Raw genomic sequence first — 22,244 nt, forward strand, 5'->3', positions numbered from 1 at the left:
GTGGCACATAATGTACAAGACTTTGTCAGCAAGTTGGAGAGATATTTTATTTTATAACACCCCTTACAAGTATTCTGTCTGCTCATTGGTTAAGAGGGCGTCACACGACATGTCTTAGTTTTGCTAGACGACGGCCGTGTGATAGTGCGTCGGTTTGCCGTGCGCTAGTCCAACGACTAGCACACGGCGTGCAGTACCCAGACGTCCCTTGTGTGTACGAGGATGATAAATTAATAGTCTGTAACCAATTCGGATTGCACGACACTACATGCAGCACAGTAAAGTTTTTGCAATCTGTATTCACGTCGTCCGTGGATTGTAGCATTCAGGTCTGTAACTTAATAATATTAGTACAGTATTAAGAAATGTTTGGGGTGTTATAAAACAAATATTGACTGATTTTACTCGTGCAATGGTTAAAACTATGACTCCCTCGGTGATCCCCGTAGCGTTCTATTTTCCCTCGGCTTAGCCTCGGGAAAATAGAACGCTCCGGGGATCACCTCGGGAGTCATAGTTGTAACCATAGCACTTGATGCAGTCAATATTTGTAAAATGCTCTACCAGCCAGGCTCCCAATGTCATCCTTTAGTAGGTGTTACCCATGTTTCCTTATTGAGTGTGAAGGGGGTAACCCTGTTTCAGCCCCAGGAGTAGATGGCAACGTGCCCCCTGGTCGCAGTTGATTTGGATGGATAGCCCAAATCAGTAAAGTGTAGCCGTCACCTTAAAGTGGCCGTCCGTGGCCTTGCGATCTCTCATAAAAAAACTAAAGATAAATACATTTAAAAAAATTCTGTAAATATGCCTTTGTTTTTGGCACAGAACAAATGTTTTGGTACCGTTATTAGTTGATGGAACAACTGCAAATGTAACCTTGATCTTGTAAGTTGCAAAAAAAGTGGGAGAGATTATGTTAATTTGCAGGTATTTTTGGACACTGGTATTGAGATATGATCAACTGTTGGTTTGTTTGTTTCATGCGAGGCACTCAAGAGTCTCATCTGGCCTGTGAAAATTCATTTTCTGTGCGTCAGTATTTTTTAGCATACACGTCCCCCGTCACCAATAAATCTGAGATATTATTCACACATGGCGTCTCTGGGAAGGAGAGTGTTTCGCAATACCGGATTATCCACCCTAGGTGACCCTGACACTGGATTCAGAGGTCTGGCCTCAGACTACCCGCAGGGTCATCTTTTGACATTATCAGCATCCGCGGCGGTACCAATCTCCTTAGAGTCGTAGGGGGGCGATCGCGATCACTCTGTTCTTTCTGCGAGGATCCCTCTTTCTCTGCATGCTCTGACTTCAGGGATTGCTGACGCGGTGAAATGGAATGCCCCAACGGTGGGCTCTCCTCAGACGACGAGGGGAGAAGTGGGTTAATGCATTCTGGGAGATTTTCTCGTGATAATTGGAGACGAGTCAATCCAGCTCTCGGTGACGTCAAATTGTAAACCCAACTGACTCTATCTCTCTCTCTAGCTAATTTTGTTGAAATATTGCTTTATAAATGTTAGAGTCCTTTTTTTTCTCTACGATAATCCAAAAGAATTTGATGCGGTTGTTTCCAGATGACGCAGGTTTCTACAAGAAGAAAAAAAAAAACTGCATTATTTACAGACTGTGAAATTACTGCAAACAAAATGTGAGGCCAGTAAGACTTTTCTACAATTGTAGGCTTTGGTAGTTAATTGAACCAAAGTGACTAAAATTTTTTAACAAAAGTGTAATTTTTGTTTTGCTAGTTTTGTGTTATTTGGTTGCTACTTTGCTATATATTCTACTACCACGGAGTAGATTTTTTGATTTTTTAGAGACTTTTCAGTTCTGAATTAACTGTCCTGCTGTTTAATTACTACCATGGTGGAAGGTAGAAAATCGTCTGGAAAAACTAGTTTTGTGTTTGTTTCTTTGTTTATTTGTTGGTTTTGATAAATTGCAAAAGTAAACAAAAGCCACTCAAATGTAAACTGCAAGAGCTGGTAAACATTAGAGATGCTATGTCAGATTTTTGGCCGATTTGACCCACAAATTTTGATTTAAAATTCAATAGGTATTTTGATGGGGTCGAGAAAGTTACAAGCTTTCATTTGAGCCATTGCTCGAAAAAGTCCGCCAATTATTAGTAGCAGTGAAATAAAGTGCTCAAAATTAGTTTTTGTCGGGATACCGACAATATATCACGTGACCAATTCTTATGTGTTTGATAAGAAACGTTTTAAATTTTTGTCATGGTTCCTGACCATTAAAATTAAAAGTTAAACTTTTTTTCGTTAGAGCGGGTGATACTCTTTGAAATACCATTCACTCAAAAAAATCTATTTTTTAATGTTTGGGGCCAAAAATCTGACATAGCATCTTTAAAGTTTTTTAATATATATGATATTTCGTCTTCAGATAACGGTAGAGAACTTCTGCCTTGCCTCCTTCTCATGATCATTTTGTTTTTGCGTAAATCCTATAACCATACGGCCAGACATGTTAATATCTCAAAACAAAAAAGCAACTGCCGTCGAATCTTGAAGCAGGTACTCCATCAAACGCTCTGGCAGTTCATGTTATTTCTACCTCTATGGTTATATTAAACAATGGTTTGAGGTTCATCATGCTCTCAGCAGGCATTGTCTTTGTTATTTCCTGTCTCGTTTTTCCAAACGACTGCAAACGTAGAATTTTATCAAATTCGGTTGTGTAGCGTCACAGAATTTGTCTAAGTGTTTTTCGGAAAAACACTTTTGAATTTGGGTGGTATGCCTGATCCAGTGTAAAGCACCACTGCAGTCTTAAAGTCCAACAGAATCAAACAAAACTTGCAGTTGGAATTTGAGCTGGGTGTATGATTAGGGTTAGGAAATACCACTACCAGGCATGTCATTTCATCGTTGAGAGGGCAAGGCCATTTTCATTTTGTAAATTTTCATAATGTGTTTGTCTTTTGAATTCCGTCCAGGTATTTATCAGGGACAATGGGTCGGCGGAATGCGCCATGGCTGTGGAATACGCAACAGTGTGCCTTATGGGATGGCGTCCATCGTACGACCGGCCCTCCGTACCTCTCTCACCTCACTGCGAAGTGAACACGAGAATGGATCAATTGCTTCCGTCCCGGATAACTTCGGCCAAAGAGGGGGTTTCGTTCTGGACATCTCCGACGACGGGACAACGGACACGGAGTCTCGAGGCGGAACATTTAAACGCACAGACGCTGCGCGCGTGAGTAAGGCCTTGATTGGGCTAAGAACCAAACGCAAGAAGGACAAGAATGGCTCCTCGAGTCATCATAAGGATAGCTCCGACAGCACGCAGGGGAGCGTGGCGTCCTTCCGTCCGCGACTCAACCATCAGGACTCGTTGAAGAGCAACGAGAGCGAGAGTCGGATGAGCTCCAGCTCGCTGCAGTCCTCTGTCATGGACAGCGACTTCAGTCATCCGAGTCACCTGCACGACGAGGAGGCCACGGGAGACATCACCGAGGTGTTCCTCGGTGAGTGGAAACAGGACAAACGCTCCGGGGTTGGGATCAGCCAGCGCTCGGACGCCTTCCAGTATGCCGGGGAGTGGCACCAGAACAAACGGCACGGCTACGGCTGCCTCACGTACCCCGACGGCCACAAGGAGGAAGGGAAGTGGAAGAACAATATCCTGGTGGCCTCGGGAAAGAAGAAACTATTTGTGATCGGATCCAAGAGAATCAGCGACAGGGTGGAGCGGGCGGTGGAAGCTGCGAATCAAGCGGCGAATATTGCCAGACAAAAAGCTGACCTCGCTATATCAAGGTAGGTCAACCAGAGCCGAAAAAAGGCGGTATCTGAAATCAAAGTTTCTCTATATCCTTATCATCTTTAAAGGGTCTCTGTATACACTTGGTAATGAATCTGAAAATTAATGGCAATAAAAGCTTACTCGGTTAGAAGTACAGTAGCTTTGGATGGTATAATGCATCTTGAGAAACTTTTCACATGGAAGCACTGCAGTTATTAGAAAAGATATCAGATTTTATCCCCCAAAATTTGAATCTGAGTAGCGTTTACCGTGGTTGTGTTCTCAGATGGAGTATTCCAATTGCAGAATCTTCCTACGTGGACATAACCAATTCCAGATTTTCAGCAATATCTCGAAAAAAAACATGGGTGCGTTCGATTAGCTTCCCCGGTTAGACCCGATCTGCCCCGGTACGTTTGAACAGCTTTGACATCGTTCCAGGGGCTCACCCCGGTCAGCCCCAAGTGCTCCGCTTGTGGAACGGGACACTGGGGGCTGGCCCGGTCACCACGAGAGGGTAAATGATCGTTCGATTAGCTCTTGTCAGGGGGTCACCCGAATGAGCACCGCAGGGTGGACCCGGGGAAGCTTATTGAACGCACCCAATATAGGATTGAAACAAGCACTGGGTTCCAATTACCAAATGCATGCAATCTCTTTAAACTTGAATTTGGTAATTATCCAGTCCTTTTGCTTATATTCCAGTGCTTATGCTTCTCTCCAAATAAAGAGGCAAGGTACTTTTTTCCTCAGTCAGGGAAAAAGTACTCCTCTTTGAGGGATTATATCAAATTCTACTGAAAAATCCCCCAGGGGACTTTGGCAACAACCAGGGACTTTGGGGCCAAATGCTTCCATGCGGCTGCGATAAGTACAATGTATCAATCGTGACTATAAAAAAAAATTATAAAGATAAAAGGCTCCCACCAGTCTGCAGAAAATCCTAAAATGGTGACTTGAGTCAAACATGTAAAAAATATCACAAAATATTTTGATATCAATATAAACCACAAGGGAAACTGACTGGGTAAATTTTGAAATGATTTTTGGGGTTGAACAAAGAATCACTAGAGTGGAATTCAAACCAACGACCTCCGGCACGTTAATCCGGAGGTCGTTGGTTCGAATCCCACTCTAGTCAATTCTTTGTTCAACCACAAAAAAATTAAAAATTTGAGCTACAAGTCCTGCAATCTTGCTGATTTTACCTTCCAAATTAGAGGGAGCTCATACCCCGAAATTGATAATAATACACTTTATCACTGATGCAATTAGTAAGTGTATTTAGTCACTTTTTTGCCAGGGATTTCAGTTGTGGCAGTCAAGTGATCATCCATGGTTGGAGGAGGGTCTGAAAATGCTTTCTCCTCAAACTTAAACTGTATTGCAGTCAGATGTTCACTTTGTACGAACTTTAAAAAAAAGTGAGCTTTTAGATTACACATAATCTTTTTGTAAATTACTTGTTTAAAAAAAAAAAAAAAATCATTGCAAGACTCAATTACCTTTTCCTTAAGGCTTCTGGCCCGGGCTGTCCATCTTCGATTATATCGTTTACTGCACCCCCCCCCCCCCCAAAGCCTTGGTTAGAATAAATGTAACAACTACGTGCTCTGTGCCTTCGTTGGTTACTCGCGTCGTTGGACGAGCGGTTCATCCCCCTGGGGTTACAGGGTGAGGGCGGGAGGGACGGTTTCAGAAATTTGATTTTGAGTGGCAGAAGAAGCCTGGGTTGATTAAATCGATGATGCGATAACCGTTTATGTATCGTGCCTTCCTGATTTTGCATGTGAAAGTCTTTAGTGAAAGCGTGCACGCTGTTTTCGTGGGCGTTGCGGGTTTGTAGAATTCTCATGGTCACAATTAATGAAAATGTAAATAACAGTAAAGACAGTGGACACTATTGGTATTTGTCAAAGACTATAGTCTTCTCACTTGGTGTATCTCAACATATGCATAAAATAACAAACCTGTATAAATTTGAGCTCAATCAGTCGTCGCAGTTGCGAGATAAATAGTAAAAGAAAAAACACCTATGTCACATGGAGTTTTGTGCTTTAAGATGCTTGATTTCGAGACCTCACAAATTCTAAATCTGAGGTCTCGAATTCAAATTCGTGGAAAATTACTTCTTTCACGAAACTACATTACATATTCTTCAGAGGGAGCCATTTCTCAGAATGTTTTATACTATGATCAACCTCTCCCCATTATCTCGTTACCAAAAGTAAGGTCTTATGCGAATAATTAATTTGAGTAATAGTGTCCACTGCCTTTAAAACTGCTTGAGGAGTTTGAGCTGTGTTGAGTTGGGGAATGTTGATTTTTCTTATGTGTGTGTGTAAGATTGACAGTAGGTATCAATGCTGTGTGTGGTATATTTCCAGACATGGAAATCAATTGACATTTATTCAAATTCAGACATTTTTGTTGTCTGCATGATTTGGTGAACAAAAACTGTTGTTGTTTTCGGCAGATGTAACGGAATTCTGCTCTTTGTATTTCTCTAGCGTTGAGGATGATATTTTCAGTAGTTATCAATGCCCTGTGTTGTACTTTGGGAAAAGGGAAATTTCAGTTTTTTTTATTCGAATTCAGACCTTTTTATGTCTGCATTTAATTCGAGCTGAAAAAAAAATGTTCATTGTTTTCGTCAGATGTAAATTTAAAGGAATTCTGCTCTTTGTGTTTCTCTAGTGTTGAGTTTATAATGTTTTCAGTAGGTCTCAATGCTCTGTGTTGTATTTCCAGAGATGCCAAATTTCAGATGTTTTATCCGAACTCAGACCTTTTTGTTGTCTGCATAAAGTGGTGAACCAAAAGAACCAATGTTTTTTTTCTCCAGATGTAAAGGAATTCTGCTGTTTGTATTTCTGCTCTTTGTTTACTCCAGCGCTGGGATATTATTTTCAGTAGTTATCAATGCTCTCTGTGTTGTATTTTCAGAGATGGGAAATTTCAGACATTTATCCATGCACAGACCTTTTTATGTCTGCTTTTTAAGCTGAACACAAATGTTCGTTGAATCCTGCTCTTTGTGTTTCCCTTAGCGCTGAGGATATTGTTGTTCTCAGTAAGCCATGTAGGGGGTTACTCTAGGTAGAAAGTCCATCATTTTACCATACCTCCTTAAAATCTGGGTCCTAGCTTCATCATAAATTTTTATCCGAATTTCCAAGCAGTCAAATTTAATAGATTTTACAAAAATAACCAGAGACCCAAATACTGGCAAGCTTAAAGGGTCTATGTACTTTTTGTAGGACAAAAACCACAATGTCCATAGATTTACATTAAACTTACACAGTTTGAAGATAATGATGGTACAAAGCTTCCCTGAAAATATTACTTGCTGAGGTGCTGTAGTTTTTAAAATTTGAGTAAAACAATGTCATGAAAATAATTTCGTCTCAGTGATCATGAGACGAAAATGATTTTAGAATGTAAAAACATATTTTCATTACATGGTTTTACTCATTTCTCAAAAACTACATGTACTGCACCTCAGCAACTAATATTTTAAGGTTCGCTTTCTACTATCATTATCTTCAAACGGTGAAGTTTAATTTTATATCTGTTAACATTGTGTTTTGTGTTACAAAAAGTACCCGAACCCTTTAAACCAAAATGTATGATGTAGTGTCTGTTGGTTTGGTAGCCCAAATAAGTTAAGTAGAACCCTCACCTTAAAGGCAGTGGACAATATTGGTAATTGTCAAAGACTAGCCTTCACATGTGGTGTATCTCAACATATGCATAAAATAACAAACCTGTGAAAATTTGAGCTCAATCGGTCATCGAACTTGCGAGATACAATGTAATAATGAAAGAAAAAACCACCCTTGACACACGAAGTTGTGTGCGTTTAGATGGTTGATTTCGAGACCTCAAGTTCTGAATCTGAGGTCTCGAAATGAAATTCGTGGAAAATTACTTCTTTCTCGAAAACTATGGCACTTCAGAGGGAGCCGTTTCTCACAATGTTTTATACCATCAACCTCTCCCCATTACTCGTAATCAAGTAAGGTTTTATGCTAATAATTATTTTGAGTAATTACCAATAGTGTCCACTGCCTTTAAAGAAACCAAGATATAATCTTCTTTGACAAGGCTGAATGTCACGAAAGCATAAAATCCCCCCTCCATCCAAGTAAAGGCAAGAACGTCACACGCTCGTAACCCTTCAATGGAAACATTTTTCACCAGTGCCATGTTTTTTAGACAATCATTCTCAACATGTCTAGTCAGTACAGATTACGGAAAACCCTCGCCAGCGACGGAGGTCACGGTTCTAGCCAATCGTCAGCTTGTCGTGGGTTTAAACGTCATCCTCAATTAGCAGATAGAGCTCAGCCAAAGAACATAACTGTCAATTGTTATCGCTTCATCACGCCCTGTCAATAGATCCCGTACGGTTTAGGGTTATTGCCCTACTCTTTATAATAGTGTCATCGTTTGTCATCATCTGGCTCTTCCCTCGGTCCATCGGAGAGACAGAAATGCCACCCTCCTCTGGAAACCCCCTCGACAAGGCCACATGGTTTTTTTTACCTTGTTGCCATGGTTACTGATGTATTCGATTCTACTACACTTGAGTAGGTATCATGTCGTCAAGCCGTCTGCATCAACCCATGTTTTTGTCATGCCGTCGTGTCGGTCGTACACATGCCTTCATGTGGTGATGTGCTAAAAAAAAAGTCTGGAACGTTTTTTTTTATTTAATGCAGCCATCCTGTTTCCATAGCAACCGGTCTGATTTGCATCGTGTGAAGAGAAGGATAAAGACAAAAAAATCTGCATGTTGCACAAATGCCATGGGCACTGTATCCCATCTGCGCAGCTACAAAGCACGGTGATCTTTAGCCGCCGACACGCTTTGACATTTTCACAAGTGGCTGGTCATGTGTACTCAGCCATGTTTGAATCTTTCTTTCTTTTCTCTTCTTTTTTTTCTTCTCATGTCTGTGTCGTTCCATCATGTACTCTGTGTGTCGATATTATACATATATAAGGACGTTGAGTCGTGTAGACTGCCCAATTACAAGGCTGCCTTGGCACGTAATTGATTCCCGTTCATTGGGGCTTGGGTGTTTTTCTTTTGATGGACGCCCCGCTGTGGTTGTACATTACGAGCCGGCTCGGGTTTATGTATTGGAAAATACCTCCATCCTAACTGTGCGCTGCTTTGTCTGGCTCCCTGCCTCCACACAGACCAAGAATAGCTCTAAACTATCAACCCCTATGGAGAGGGACCAGGCTAACTTCCCATGAGCCTTGGTTTGGTTACATATTAAAAAACAAGATGGATGCCATGATTATGGAACAATTTATGTACTTCTTAACATTTGTCAATAGGCATCATCTTTTGAATCCTTCAAAGCCATGTTAACAACTCAGTTGCTTTTTTATGCCAAGATATTTTGTAGATTCTCTTGTACAGGGCTTTGAAACTTTTGTAAAAGGCACCTTTTAGATATTTTTTATTTGTATAGGTTGTATGGATCCTGATCCTGGTACTCCAAACAAAGATATTGACAAATATAGGGAGACCTCCAACATATAGGGCTACTGTAGCTCAATTCCTAAAGCGCCGGCATGTTAATCCAGATGTCGTTGGTTTGAGTCCCACTCTAGTAAATTCTTCTTTGTTCAAACCCAAAATTATTATTATTATTATTATTATTATTATTAAGATCGTCATTTTTGTGATGCTGGAAACATTTTTATATATTTAGTTTGTGGTAACACCATGTTTGTATCTACTTGCCAGGTAGAGTTTGTTCTTAGAGAACTGTCTTGTTAATTCTACTACCGTGTAGTAGATTGTTCAGGTGTCAGGAGACTTCTCAGTTCTGAAAAGAACTGTCCTGCTTATTAACTATTACCTGGGCGGATGGTAAAGAAATAGGCTGGGACTACTACTTTAGCTTATATGATCGTAATTAACTGTACTACTGCGGAGTCAATTCTTGGGTTGGTCTCAAGCGATACATAGTATGGCATTTTGGCTGGTAATTTTTTGTTTACGATTCAACCCAATTTTTGGGGGTTTTTTTTCGCTTTAAAGTTGATGTGCTAAAGAGCTTCTTTGATTTAAAAGGCACTGGGCCTGTATATGTTTCTGAAACGAATGTATGTTCTTAAAAAAAAAAAAAATCAATAAATGTATTTGAAGAAAATGGGGGGGGGGGTCTGGTGTGGACCGACGATGTATATTGTGACCTAATTTAACTGGTCACCTCTATTATCATGCTAACCCCCACCCCCTCCAGCAGTAACACATATGAGAACATGTTATATTTCATCACTTTACACTTAGAATTCCCTATTATTCAAACTGTCGTAAACAGTGGTCACCAACTTGCTTAGTACATTCATTGTGAGTCCAAAAAGGAAGCCGAGTTCGTAGCGTTGTCTCTTGTAGAAGCAACCATTTTCTATGAACTCTAGGAGTCTACGTAAACATTTCAAGGACATGCTTACTTTGTTGGTTTGTTTGTTTGTTTTGAACACAGTGTATGCTGCAAGTGCTGTTTGTGAATTTATCTTACGTCATCCGTTCTCATTCAATATCCACCTCGCTGATTGTTAATGCTACTTCCGATAATTGAATAAACCTCAGCAATTTTTTCTTTTTTGGGAGAGGGTGACGAGGATATTTTTTGTCTCTCCTCGATCACGTTGCTGGTTACCATGGTTACTGTCAATAGTCCAAGGCAATTTCTCGTTTTGAAGATCGTGGGATGTAAACACGATGAACAATTTGTCGTCCACACAATCAGACACATGGCTGGCATCAAACGAAATGCAATTTGTGCGCCATTGTCATGCCACGAAACCTGACGTCTGACGTTACAGACCAAATAGACATTGCTCAGGGGGTCAACGTATTTTTAGAATCTTCCGTTTGCAATTGATGGATGAACAGACAGAACCTTCAGTTTGCCGATCCCTCTCCTGTGCTGAATTATGCACTGAAAGCATACCTGTGATGTTTTATGTGAAAAATTCACCATAGTAGGCCTACATCATGTCTACCAAGGGGGGGGGGGCTTGGAGGGGGCCTAGAACTTCCACTTAAAGGCAGTGGACACTATTGGTAATTACTCAAAATAATTATTGGCATAAAACCTTTCTTAGTGACGAGTAATGGGGAGAGGTTGATGGTATAAAACATTGTGAGAAACGGCTCCCTCTGAAGTGCCATAGTTTTCGAGAAAGAAGTAATTTTCCACAAATTTGATTTCGAGACCTCAATTTGAGGTCTCGAAATCAACCATCTAATCGCACACAACTTCTTGTGAAAAGGGTTATTTTTCTTTCATTGTTATCTCGCAATTTCGATGACAGATTGAGCTCAAATTTTCAAAGGTATGTTATTTTATGCATATGTTGAGATACACCAACTGTGAAGGCTAGTCTTTGACAATTACCAATAGTGTCCACCGCCTTTAAAAGCAAAGTTTATGTGGTTGTTTTTTAACTGCTCAATTATATACTGTTACATTGTACCATAAAACTAACCTGTGAAAATTCATTTCAAAAGGTGGTAGCGTTTCTCAGATTAAAGATGCTAACTATGTCAGATTTTTTGCCCCAAACATTAAAAAATTGATATTTTTTTTTAGTGAATGGTATTTCATTGAGTATCACCTGCTCTAACGAAAAAAGTTTAACTTTTACTTTTTATGGTCAGGGACCATGACAAAAATTTAAAACGTTTCTTTTAAAACACTTAAGAATTGGTCACATGATATATTGTTGGGATCCCGACAAAAACTAATTTTGAGCACTTTATCTCACTGCTTCAAGCAATGGCTCAAATGAAAGCTTGTAACTTTCTCGACCCCCATCAAAATACCTATTTTAAATAAAAATCTTTGGGTCAAATCGGCCAAAATCTGACTTAGCATCTTTAAATTGTTTTTAATCCCTTTCTCGCTTAGTGGTTGCTTTAGCGGAAGCTGTAGCCATACATGTAACTGTAGCTATAGCCACCAGTTCATACAGCCTACCATTATATATAAAGACCTCCAAAAATCACTGTCTTCTAGTTGTATTGCAGCAATCAAAGGTATGCTCACACAAACAAATATTACTCAAGAAACAAAGTACACGCGATCCATGCCGCAGTGGCTCTATAAACCGTTTGTCATTGTTTTTCAATTCAGCAAAAATCACAGAATTCAATTTCACAGGTCGGTTCAAGTATGATTTGATTGTTGATAACTTAATATAAGGATGGAGGGGAAAAGAATTACTCTTTCAAACTCCAATAATGTAAAGAGAAAAAAAACCTTTGTTCGGAGTCTGGTAATTTCTGTGATCACCAGGGCAACGGTTGAAAAACTGACAAATGTACAAAGGAAGTGCACATACCATGTGAATCAATGCTTCATTGTGAGTAGCCTTGTCCAAGGCCTGATCCGGCCTCGTTTTGTAACCTCGTTGATACCTCGTAAGCCATGCTTCGACCCCGCGGTATCAAGTACTGTTATGTGCCGTGCGGTATAGTATCTATGCATTTCGTGAAGTCAGAGCGGGCCGGTGCTCGCGTAAAGAGCCTTGGACAAGGCTACATTGTGAGCAGCGTGTGTGAGTTGAAACCAAGGACTGGAGATTTTGCCATTCAGTGTGATGTGTAATTGTTGAGGTGATCAGCGCAATGTAATATGGAGTCCCTGCGAGATCAATTGTAATGAAGGCAGTTGTGAGTTTGAACAACACTGTAGCGCTGTGTCTTCGCCAAAAGTGAAGAGTTTAGCTTTATCTCTTCGTATGAAATGTTGCCTTCGTTTAATATGTTCCAAACCCTTGAGAAAACATATTACCACATCACTTTGGGAACTTCACTGGCAACCAATTATGGACTAAATACATTTGAAGATTGCTCTTCTTGTTTTTAAATGCTTTAACAAAACTACTCCTCATTATATTACCACTTGACTGTCACATTACACTCCTCCACGATTTCTTCGGTCCACACTTGACATCACTAGCTTGAATGTTCCCTGAGCAAACAAAATTCTAGGTCAAAAGGCTTTATAACAAACGGTTACAAACGCTTTTTATAGACCAACTCGTCCGATCCAAGGCAATGTGTTCCTTTAATACCCGTATCACACATAGACGCCGCTTCTAGTACGATGGAAAAGTGGCTGATAACTTGGTCAATCTTTGGCCAAACGTGGGAGAATCTCTGGCGTGGTTTTTGTCGGGGGAGATCTCCTACATGTAGGTCGGGAAGCTGCATTCTCTTCCAGCACTTATTTTGGACGTGTTCAAAATAAGCGTAACTGGGCTGCTTTAAGCACAAAAGTGGGGCAAAGTCGTAGTGGGAACACCATTATCGTACAAACAGCATTGTGGTTCTAGCTTCATGATGAGATCTCTGTGGTTGTAATTAAAGTAGAAACAACAGCTTGGGCGGTTTTGGTCACAGTGTAATCGTAGTGACATCAAGTCAGCAACACTTACATGTGCATGTATAACGTGGAAACAGTTCAGTTGTGTGGAGTATTTAATTTGCCAAATTGCTGATACTGACGGTGATTGTGTCCCGACTAGGGTCGGGGTGATCAGCATGGTCTTCGTAATGTCATAGAGCTGTGTGATTTGGGTTTTAACTTGGAAAGAAAAATATTTAATAACACCAGTTTAAAATAAAATGTAATAAGTACGACAGAGTTTATATCTCTCAAAATGAACGAGGGAGAACTCACAAACACTCACTTCCTAACATCATATTGAAGAGGGCATGGGGCCTTGTGCTATGATACTAGGGCCTTGTGTGGTGATATCCTTTCAAGATGTGAGATGAATCCACTAGCGGAGAATGTCTGTTTATACAATAAGATAGCTGTTTATTTGATGCAGGCTTTACATTTGTTGATGATGGAGCCTTTAGACAAGCCCATTACAAATGTAATTACATGTGCATCGTGTATTTACGTCTGTCTGGCGTCCCGTCCGACCCCAAAGGCCGTACATTATATTTATATAGATTATCAATAGAAAGATTGGTTTCGTTGGTATGTGCGGAATGCAGGCGTGATGTCCGCTGCTGGAGTGATATTTCTGGACCCAATAACCTACCCCGGTGGTGCGAGGAATGAAGATGGGTCTTGTGTACAGAGCATTCAGCATATATGTCTCCTGAATCATGAGGAAAGTGTACCAAGAATTCAGCCAGGGTCAAATTTAAGGACTCTGCAGTTGTTGGACCCCATTCAAAGTTTTAGACATGATTTCGTAAAAGGGTTTTCGAAGTTGCTGGAAATTAAAAAACTGGGTGTCTAATTAAATTGTGTGTCTAAATTTAGGTGTGAAAGACTTCATCTTGATCAGTTATCACTGCTCCACAATAAGTAGTAATCACATTTACAAGCACATGTACATGCATTAAAAATATTTAAGAAAACAAAGTAAAACAACAGTGGGGTGCCCAGGAGAGCATACAAGTTTTAAAAAATAACTAAAAAATAACTATCGCCAAAAGGCGTATGTCTCCTAAATCCCCAAACAACATTAAGACATGTGCATGTAAATGACAGAAAAAAATGCGTCCAAATTTAAAGACACTGGACACTAATGGTTATTGTCAAAGACCAGTCTTCTTACTTGGTGTATCTCAACATATGCATAAACAAACCTGTGAAAATTTGAGCTCAATCGGTCATCAAAGTTGCGAGATAATAATGAAAGAAGAAACACCCTTGTCGCTTGAAGTTGTGTGCTTTCAGATGCTTGATTTCGAGACCTCAAATTCTAAATCTGAGGTCTCAAAATCAAATTCGTGGAAAATAACTTCTTTCTCGAAAAACTATGTTACTTCAGAGGGAGCTGTTTCTCACAATGTTTTATACTATCAACAGCTCCCCGTCGCTTGTTACCAAGTAATATTTTATGCAAATAATTATTCTGAGTAATTACCAATAGTGTCCACTGGCTTTAAGACAGGGTGTCTAAAGGACGCCCCTTCGGCTAAACTAAAACACCATCTTCTTCATGCCAGGAATATTTAAAAAAAACTTCAAAAAATCCTGAAGTGTTCCAATATGGTTAGAGAATTATATCAAAATTGCGATGTGCTTTCTCTCTATATAATTATAAAGCTATTTTGCAGAAAATAGTCACCGATGTTGCCTATAAATACAGGGCTTAGGAGATGAGTTATTCATCTGATAGAGTTTTACAATCTGCTTAAAATGCAAAAAGGCTGACGTAAACCAGACATTCATGATGAGGTTTTGATTTTAGAGTTTGGAATTTCTTAATCAGACATTTAATATACTTGTTTAAAGCCATTGGACACTTTCGGTACAGAAAACAAAATAAAAGTTCACAGATTTACAAATAATTTACAGGGTTTACAGAAGGTAATGGTGAAAGACTTCTCTTGAAATATTATTTCATGAAATACTTTACTTTTTGAGAAAACATTAAATCAATATTCTCGATAGCGAGAATTACGGATTTATTTTTAAACACATGTCATGACATGGCGAAACGTGCGAAAACAAGGGTGGGTTTTCCCGATATTTTCTCCCGACTCCGATGACCGATTGAGCCTAAATCTTCACAGGTTTGTTATTTTATATATAAGTTGTGTTACACGAAGTGTGGGCCTTGGACAATACTGTTTACCGAAAGTGTCTAATGGCTTTAAAATAACATGTAGAATTTAAACGCATTTTAAGATCTGCCTGATTATCAAAACCAAGGCACAAATCTTATGAGAGATCGCCTGACATCACAAGCTACCCAAATCAACTGCCACCAGGGGCACGTAACCTGCCACCTACACTCCATGGGCTGAAACAGGGTAACCCCCTTCACATAGTCTGTAAGGATTTAGACATGCGTATCATCCACTAGGAGCCTTGTCCAAGGCTCTTTACGCAAGCACCGGCTCTGAATTCAAGAACTGCATATATAGATACTGTATCGCAGAGACATACGATACTTGATACTGTGGGGTGGAAGCATGGCTTGCCGAGGTAACAACGAGGTTGTACGAGGTACAACAACCTCGAAAAAACACGCTTCGACCCCACGGTATCAAGTACTGTTATGTACCGTGCAGTATAGTATCTATGCAGTTCGTTAATTCAGAGCTGCAGGCCGGTGCTTGCGTAAAAAGCCTTGGACAAGGCTACTTAGTAGCCAGCTGTCGATTTCACAAAACTCTTCCAAACTTAAGACTAATCGTAGGACTTAGGATGATTCCCAACCCTGCACTGAGTTACCAGTCCTAACTCGAGATTAGACGAGTCCTAATTCTTTGTGAAATCAACCCCTGGCTGGTAGAGCAGAATGCACAATACCTTCCCAACTTTTTATGAAGCAATTATGGTTCACAAGGGCACAATTAGTGTCATGACACAGGGATTCAATCCCACACTGTGCCCAGGCACCCTCAAACAAAGATATTGACAAAATAGGGAGATGCCAACATGGGCTAACTAGCTCACTTGGTCGGCAGTACATTAATCTGGAGGTTGTTGGCTCAAATCCCGCTCTAGTCAATTTTTCTTTGTTTGTTTAAAATCTACCCAGTCAGTTTCCCTTGTGGGTTTTTTATTTGATAAAATTTAACTACACCAAAGCAAATGTGTGCTGAAAGACTTTCACAAGAAGATCAAATCCATATTAAGCGAAGGGACAGCCGGTACCAACCGCATATCTTGGCTGCAGCACTCGCGAATGGACATCCCTCAGAAGTATTCATGCATGAATTATTTCTCGGGTTCAAATATTTTTGGGTTTGGAACATTATCTGAACCATATCGCTTCAAAGGGAGTCCTTTATAAAATAAATTATACTATCAATAGAAGCAGTGCTCTATTTCTACATTCCAATTGTTCTCGCCAAGTAAGTTTTTATGGTCATTAAAGCCATTGGACACTTTCGGTAAACAGTATTGTCAAAAGGCCCACACTTTGTGTATCACAACTTATATATTGAATAAAAAACCTGTGAAAATTTAGGCTCAATCGGTCATCAGAGTCGGGAGAAAATAATTGGAAAACCCACCCTTGTTTCAGCACGTTTCGCCGTGTCATGACATGTGTTTACTATAAATCCGTAATTCTTGCTGTTGAGAATTGATAATTGTTTTAATGTTTTCTCAAAAAGTAAAGCATTTCATGGAATAATATTTCAAGAGAAGTCTTTTACCATTACCTTCTGTAAACCCTGTAAATTATTTGTAAATCTGTGATTATTTTTTTTTCTGTTCCGAAAGTGTATAATGGCTTTAATGTGTGGAGTGTGTACCAATCTACATGTATGGCTACATGTACCTGTACCTGTAAAACTACCAGTGCTTCAAGTCTAAAAACAACATTTTTCATGAGCCATATTTTATCAGTTACAGTTTAACTGCGCACTGCTGGCAAGATTTAGATTGATCGGTAAAACTCAATTTGATTTAGGATTTGATTACTATTAGTACACGGCGTGTTCGCTCATACATGTATGCAAATATGGTATAAAGCAGTGCGTGTAAATCCTTGAGTGAAAGATGTCACAATCTCCGCCACAAGAGGGGGCTATGTAAGTTTGCTACTGCCTGCCCTGTTATTTAGCCCTTTATGGTGGACTCTGTAGGAGTGCACCATTTGGTTTGGGTGTATACAGACAGATTTACCAAACCCAATAGTGCCATATGAATGGCTACAGGGTTCACTCCACTCAATAAACCCCCTAGCATACAGTGCAAAATGCCAACTTAAAAAATATATATATAAATACTTAGAAGTCTCAGGGCATTTTCAAAAAAGGGGAAATTATCCATCGCCTCTTAAAACTTTTATCCTCTGCTCATTTTGATATGGGAAGTCCCAAGCCCGGGATGCTGACATTTGTGGCGCTTTCTTAAGTTACGTTTGTTACGTTAAGATAGTGTGGCATTTTTACTGTCATGCGCCCTCGAACAGGCTGGTCCTGGAGAGAGCGCAAGATAAATTCAATGAATGATTATTGTATTGTTATTTATAACTGTAATTCAAATTGTGTGGTCTCCTTTCAGGGCGTCATATGCCAGAGAGAAGTCCGAGATGGCAGAGGAAGCAGCCTCAGAGTCTCGAGACGAGGGCAGCAAGGCGAGACAACGATCCAAAGAACTTATTGCTTCACTCCCACCAAGAGGTAGGTGTGTCCAATCAAGTCTATAAGCTGTGCTTTCCTTTGTACTGTAGTGCCTTGTCACAGGAGGAAACAGGCCTGTGTGCTTCTTTTATGAAAGGGCAAGGGCACCAAGGCATTTTCGCTCCATGGTAAAAGGCACCCTATGAGGAAATTGTTAATTTCCATAAGAGCACTTTAAGGGCACCAAGGCAATGACCAGGGGGGCATGAAGGCAATCATCGCCTTTATTGCCTTCGTGTAATGTAGTATCAGGCCTGAGTCAACTTTTTTCAGGCAACTTGGAGTCAACCAATTTTCAGTGCATGCTACAGAACCACTTTGGTACCAGATGTGTAATGTTTTGAACATTGTCTTACGATTCCCAAGTATAGAACGTGAACGCGTGAATCATTCTTCTTGCCTGGACCAGGTTGTTTGTAAATTGCCTCGTATGACATGGCCCTATGACTTAAGAACATCCCAAAGTTCAGAGGTGAAAACGTAATCATTTTCTTTGTTTCCTTCGTGTTTTGGGGTTTTTTTTCGGAGGGGGGGGGTTTGGGGGGAGGGGTTAGTTATTCTTGTATGAGGTTTTATTGTTCACCTGTTACATTTTAGTTAACATTGTTCACATGATGTTATTGTTAACGTAACCTCCATTTAAATTTAAAAAAATAATCATAACAGCCAGGCGTTCTCAAAATTTAGTTACAAATTGTTTCATATTCCACATTTTTGTCTTTTAAACCGTAATAACTTTGACAATCTTACTCGCAATTTCTCCAAAATGTTGGGTTGAAAGTAAAAGAGATCTGGACCCAAATTCATGACTCTGCTTCCCTTAAGCCGATAATCGGCGCTTACAGAAGCAGGGAATTCCGAGCTTGCATCAAGTAGATTTCAGGAGTTAGCGGGAAATTTTTGTTGTGTGTACTCCGAACTGCTTGGAAACCTTTGCTCACACAGTTAGCCCAGAAAAATTTGATGTTTGCCCAGTAATGTTGATCGCAAGCGCAGAATTTGGCGGTAAGCAGAGCCATGATGGAATTGGGCCATGTATTGAACTGGTTGCAGACATTGCCGTCAGCTCTTGTCAGTTCCCTGTATACCCAGTGATAAGACTATTTAAGTTTCATTTGATAAAATGGTACCAGACTGATTCACTTTGACACAGGTCTAAAGAAATGAATTGCAATTTAGAAAAAAATAAAGTGAGCTGTTATACAGTGGCAGTGGACTTAGATTTCTAACACCCCTTTCAGACGGGCACGCAAGAGTCACGCCAAACCAAATAGGTTAGAAGTAACTCCAGGTCGACCCAAATAACTATTTGTTTCAGACAGGCGAACTTAACATGACGTTTACAATGGCTCGACTCATGACAAGATTGACGTCTGAAACCAAGGCGCTTCAGAGTTGTTTGCCGGCGTCCAGTCACTCCAAATTGTTTCAGGTGTCAAACTTTTCATGGACTTAATTCAGAATTTGGTTTGGCGCGACTCTGGAGCGCCTGTCTGAAACAAGTGTTAGTTTACTTTGTCAAAATTACTTTCACTATGTGAGTAATTAACTCAAAGCATTGCAATTCTATTCAGGCATAATTGGCTAGCTTAAAGACACTAGACACTATTGGTAATTGTCAAAGACTAGTCCTCACAGTTGGTGTATCTCAATATATGTATAAAAAAACAAACCTGTGAAAATTTGAGCTCAATCGGTCGTCGAAGTTGTGAGATAATAATGAAAGAAAAAACACCCTTGTCGCACCATGGTCACACGAAGTTGTGTGCTTTCAGATGCTTGATTTCGAGACCTCAAATTCTAAACTTGATGTCTCGAAATCAAATGCGTGGGAAATTACTTATTTCTCGAAAACTACGTCACTTCAGAGGGAGCTGTTTCTCACAATGTTTTTTACTACATGTATCTACTCCTCCCCATTACTCGTCACCAAGTGAGGTTTTATGCTAATAATTATTTTGAGTAATTACCAATAGTGTCCACTCGCCACTGCCTTTAATCACACCATACAGAGAAATGACCACACAAAGTCAATAGTCAATCTTGCACACTTTCTGTTGAGCCTGTAGCCAAGTTTGAAAGTTTTTAACTTTTTTTTTCTCTGCCATGGCTGCTTTGACATCATCCGTAATGTGTACTCAAGATATTCCGCATCCCATGCTTCCAGCATTGCATTTTCAAAGCACATTGCAAAGAAGTAAAGAACTAAATTAACACAGAGCTGCTTTGCCTCCGGTTTGGTGATGAAATCAGGCATGATTTTCTTCTACTTAAAGTTAATTTCCTATTTTTGTTTGCCCTTTTTGAAACAAAAACTTTTTTTTCTTCTTTTTCAAAGCCTGAAAGTCTCCTAAGGCATACATAGTATGTTTATGTAGGTCGGCTCTTGTACTCAACGAAATACTCCTACTGTGTTTCCCATGACCCAAATATCACGTCTGTATTAACTTGCCACCAAGGACCACATACATGTATCTAGTAAAACATGTTATGACAATGAACTAGCTGATCATGCTCTACTTGTATGATCGTCTCGAGGTGTGAATTAATTGCACTGATTATTTGTTGGTTGAATGTCTTTAGTCGATCCTCTATTTAGCATTGCTTTGCAATCTGCTGCTTTCTCTTTGTTTCTAGCAGCAAGGTTGTTCCAAGTATTGACAACACTGTAACGGTTTATTGTATTCTTAAAGGCACTGGACAAATTTGGTAATTGTCAAAAACTGGTTTTCACACATGGTGTATCTCAACATACATGTATGTGTAAAATAACCAACCAATATGCAAATGTGGGACCTACATATTGGTCACAAAGTTGCAAGAAAACAATTATTATTTTCAAGGCACTGGACACTATTGATAATTAACTCAGAGTAATTATCTGCATAAAAACTTACTTGACAACAAGCAACGGAGAGCTGTTCATCGTATAAAACATTGTGAGAAACGGCTCAAACGTAGTTTAAAAAAGAACAAAAAATTTGTGCAACAAGGGTGTTTTTTGTTTCATTATTTTCTTGCAACTGCAATGACCAATTAATCCCAAATTTTCACTATTTTGATATCTTATTCATATATATGTTGGGATACACCAAGTGAGAATACTGGTCTTTGAAAATAACCAGTAGTGTCCAGTGCCTTTAAGATGGGTTGTCAGTATTGCCATAGGGATTTGTATTCTGAAGACACTTTGCTTAGCAATTTAGACTAATGCGCAGTTAGGCTATAGAACAATCTTAATTCTCAAATTTGCCCAAGGCCTATAAAAATTAACTGTCTTCCCGACACATTAAAACAAATTAAATTTTGAGAGAAAAAGCACCTCATGGTGGCATGAAAATCTCACATTAGGCCCTCAGGCTCAATTGTTGACCTTTCCATAGTAAAATTCTGAGAATTTTCTGATAGTGCCAGAGCTGCTAGTCTCATATATTAGTCTTGTCCCAAGATGTCAGTGATTGACAGTGGATAGTGTACTGCCCTTGGTTGTAAACCGCTATAGTGCGCCTTCTTAGGGCATGTTTTAAACAGCCAATAAAGGATGATCTCATATATATAGGTATTACAGTTTTCTAACAGCTGCAGTCCATCCAGGAAACATAAAAAATATAACGAGTCTCTTACTTACCTCACGTTAAAACATGGTAAAAATGGGTTTTCTCCAGAGCGCTCCAAGCCAAACAAACCCGCACGACAAAGGAATCGACGCGCTATTACGATTTACAACCGAGCTCAGTACACTATCCACTATCGATCACTGGCGTCTTGGGCAAAGACTAGTCTCATATTGGTGGTATATTTATATTGCCTTTTAAATATCTTCCAATAGGTCAAGAGGTAATCGATGTATTTATGGTCATTACGGTTGAAATCAAATCATTTGTTTCTTGATGGGATGCTTTAATTTCACACAAAAATGCTCTGAGAAGTTTGAGGTTTTACCAGAGCTACAATGTATTCTCATATTGGTGGTATCTTTAACATATCGTCCAATAGGTCATGAGGTAGAGATTATTTAATAGTCAGAAAGGTAAAAGATCAAATCATCTTGTTTCTTGATGGTCATGCTAGAATTTGCATCACAAAGAAGTTTCTGGTTTTGCCAGAGCTATTCTCATATTGGTGGTATAATATTACCTTTAAAATATATCCAAATGGGTTACAAGGTAATGATGAATTTAGTAGTTTAGATCAATTAAAATTTGAAACTTTGCATGGTGGAAATACTTTATGGAAAGGTTTGCGGTAACACCATGTAATGACTATCTCTAAATGAGTTGAGGTGGTTCTGATTCTGAAAAGAACTGTTGGTTTCAACTCGACATTT

The 22,244-nt window shown here is 39.6% G+C and overlaps 1 protein-coding gene across 2 annotated transcripts in view; it reads left to right on the top strand.

The window, feature by feature from the left end:
- Positions 1-2,895: 2,895 nt before the first annotated feature.
- The window catches only part of LOC117289416 (junctophilin-1-like), a 28,591-nt gene continuing 9,242 nt past the window's right edge, over positions 2,896-22,244 (top strand). For both annotated transcript variants that reach the window (XM_033770534.1, XM_033770535.1), the window contains exons 1-2: positions 2,896-3,782; positions 17,799-17,917. In XM_033770534.1, the coding sequence (XP_033626425.1) occupies positions 2,929-3,782; positions 17,799-17,917 (973 nt within the window). In that variant the 5' untranslated portion in view covers positions 2,896-2,928. The remainder of the gene's footprint in view (positions 3,783-17,798; positions 17,918-22,244) is intronic.

Source organism: Asterias rubens, chromosome 4, assembly GCF_902459465.1.
Source record: "Asterias rubens chromosome 4, eAstRub1.3, whole genome shotgun sequence".
NCBI lineage: Eukaryota > Metazoa > Echinodermata > Asteroidea > Forcipulatida > Asteriidae > Asterias > Asterias rubens.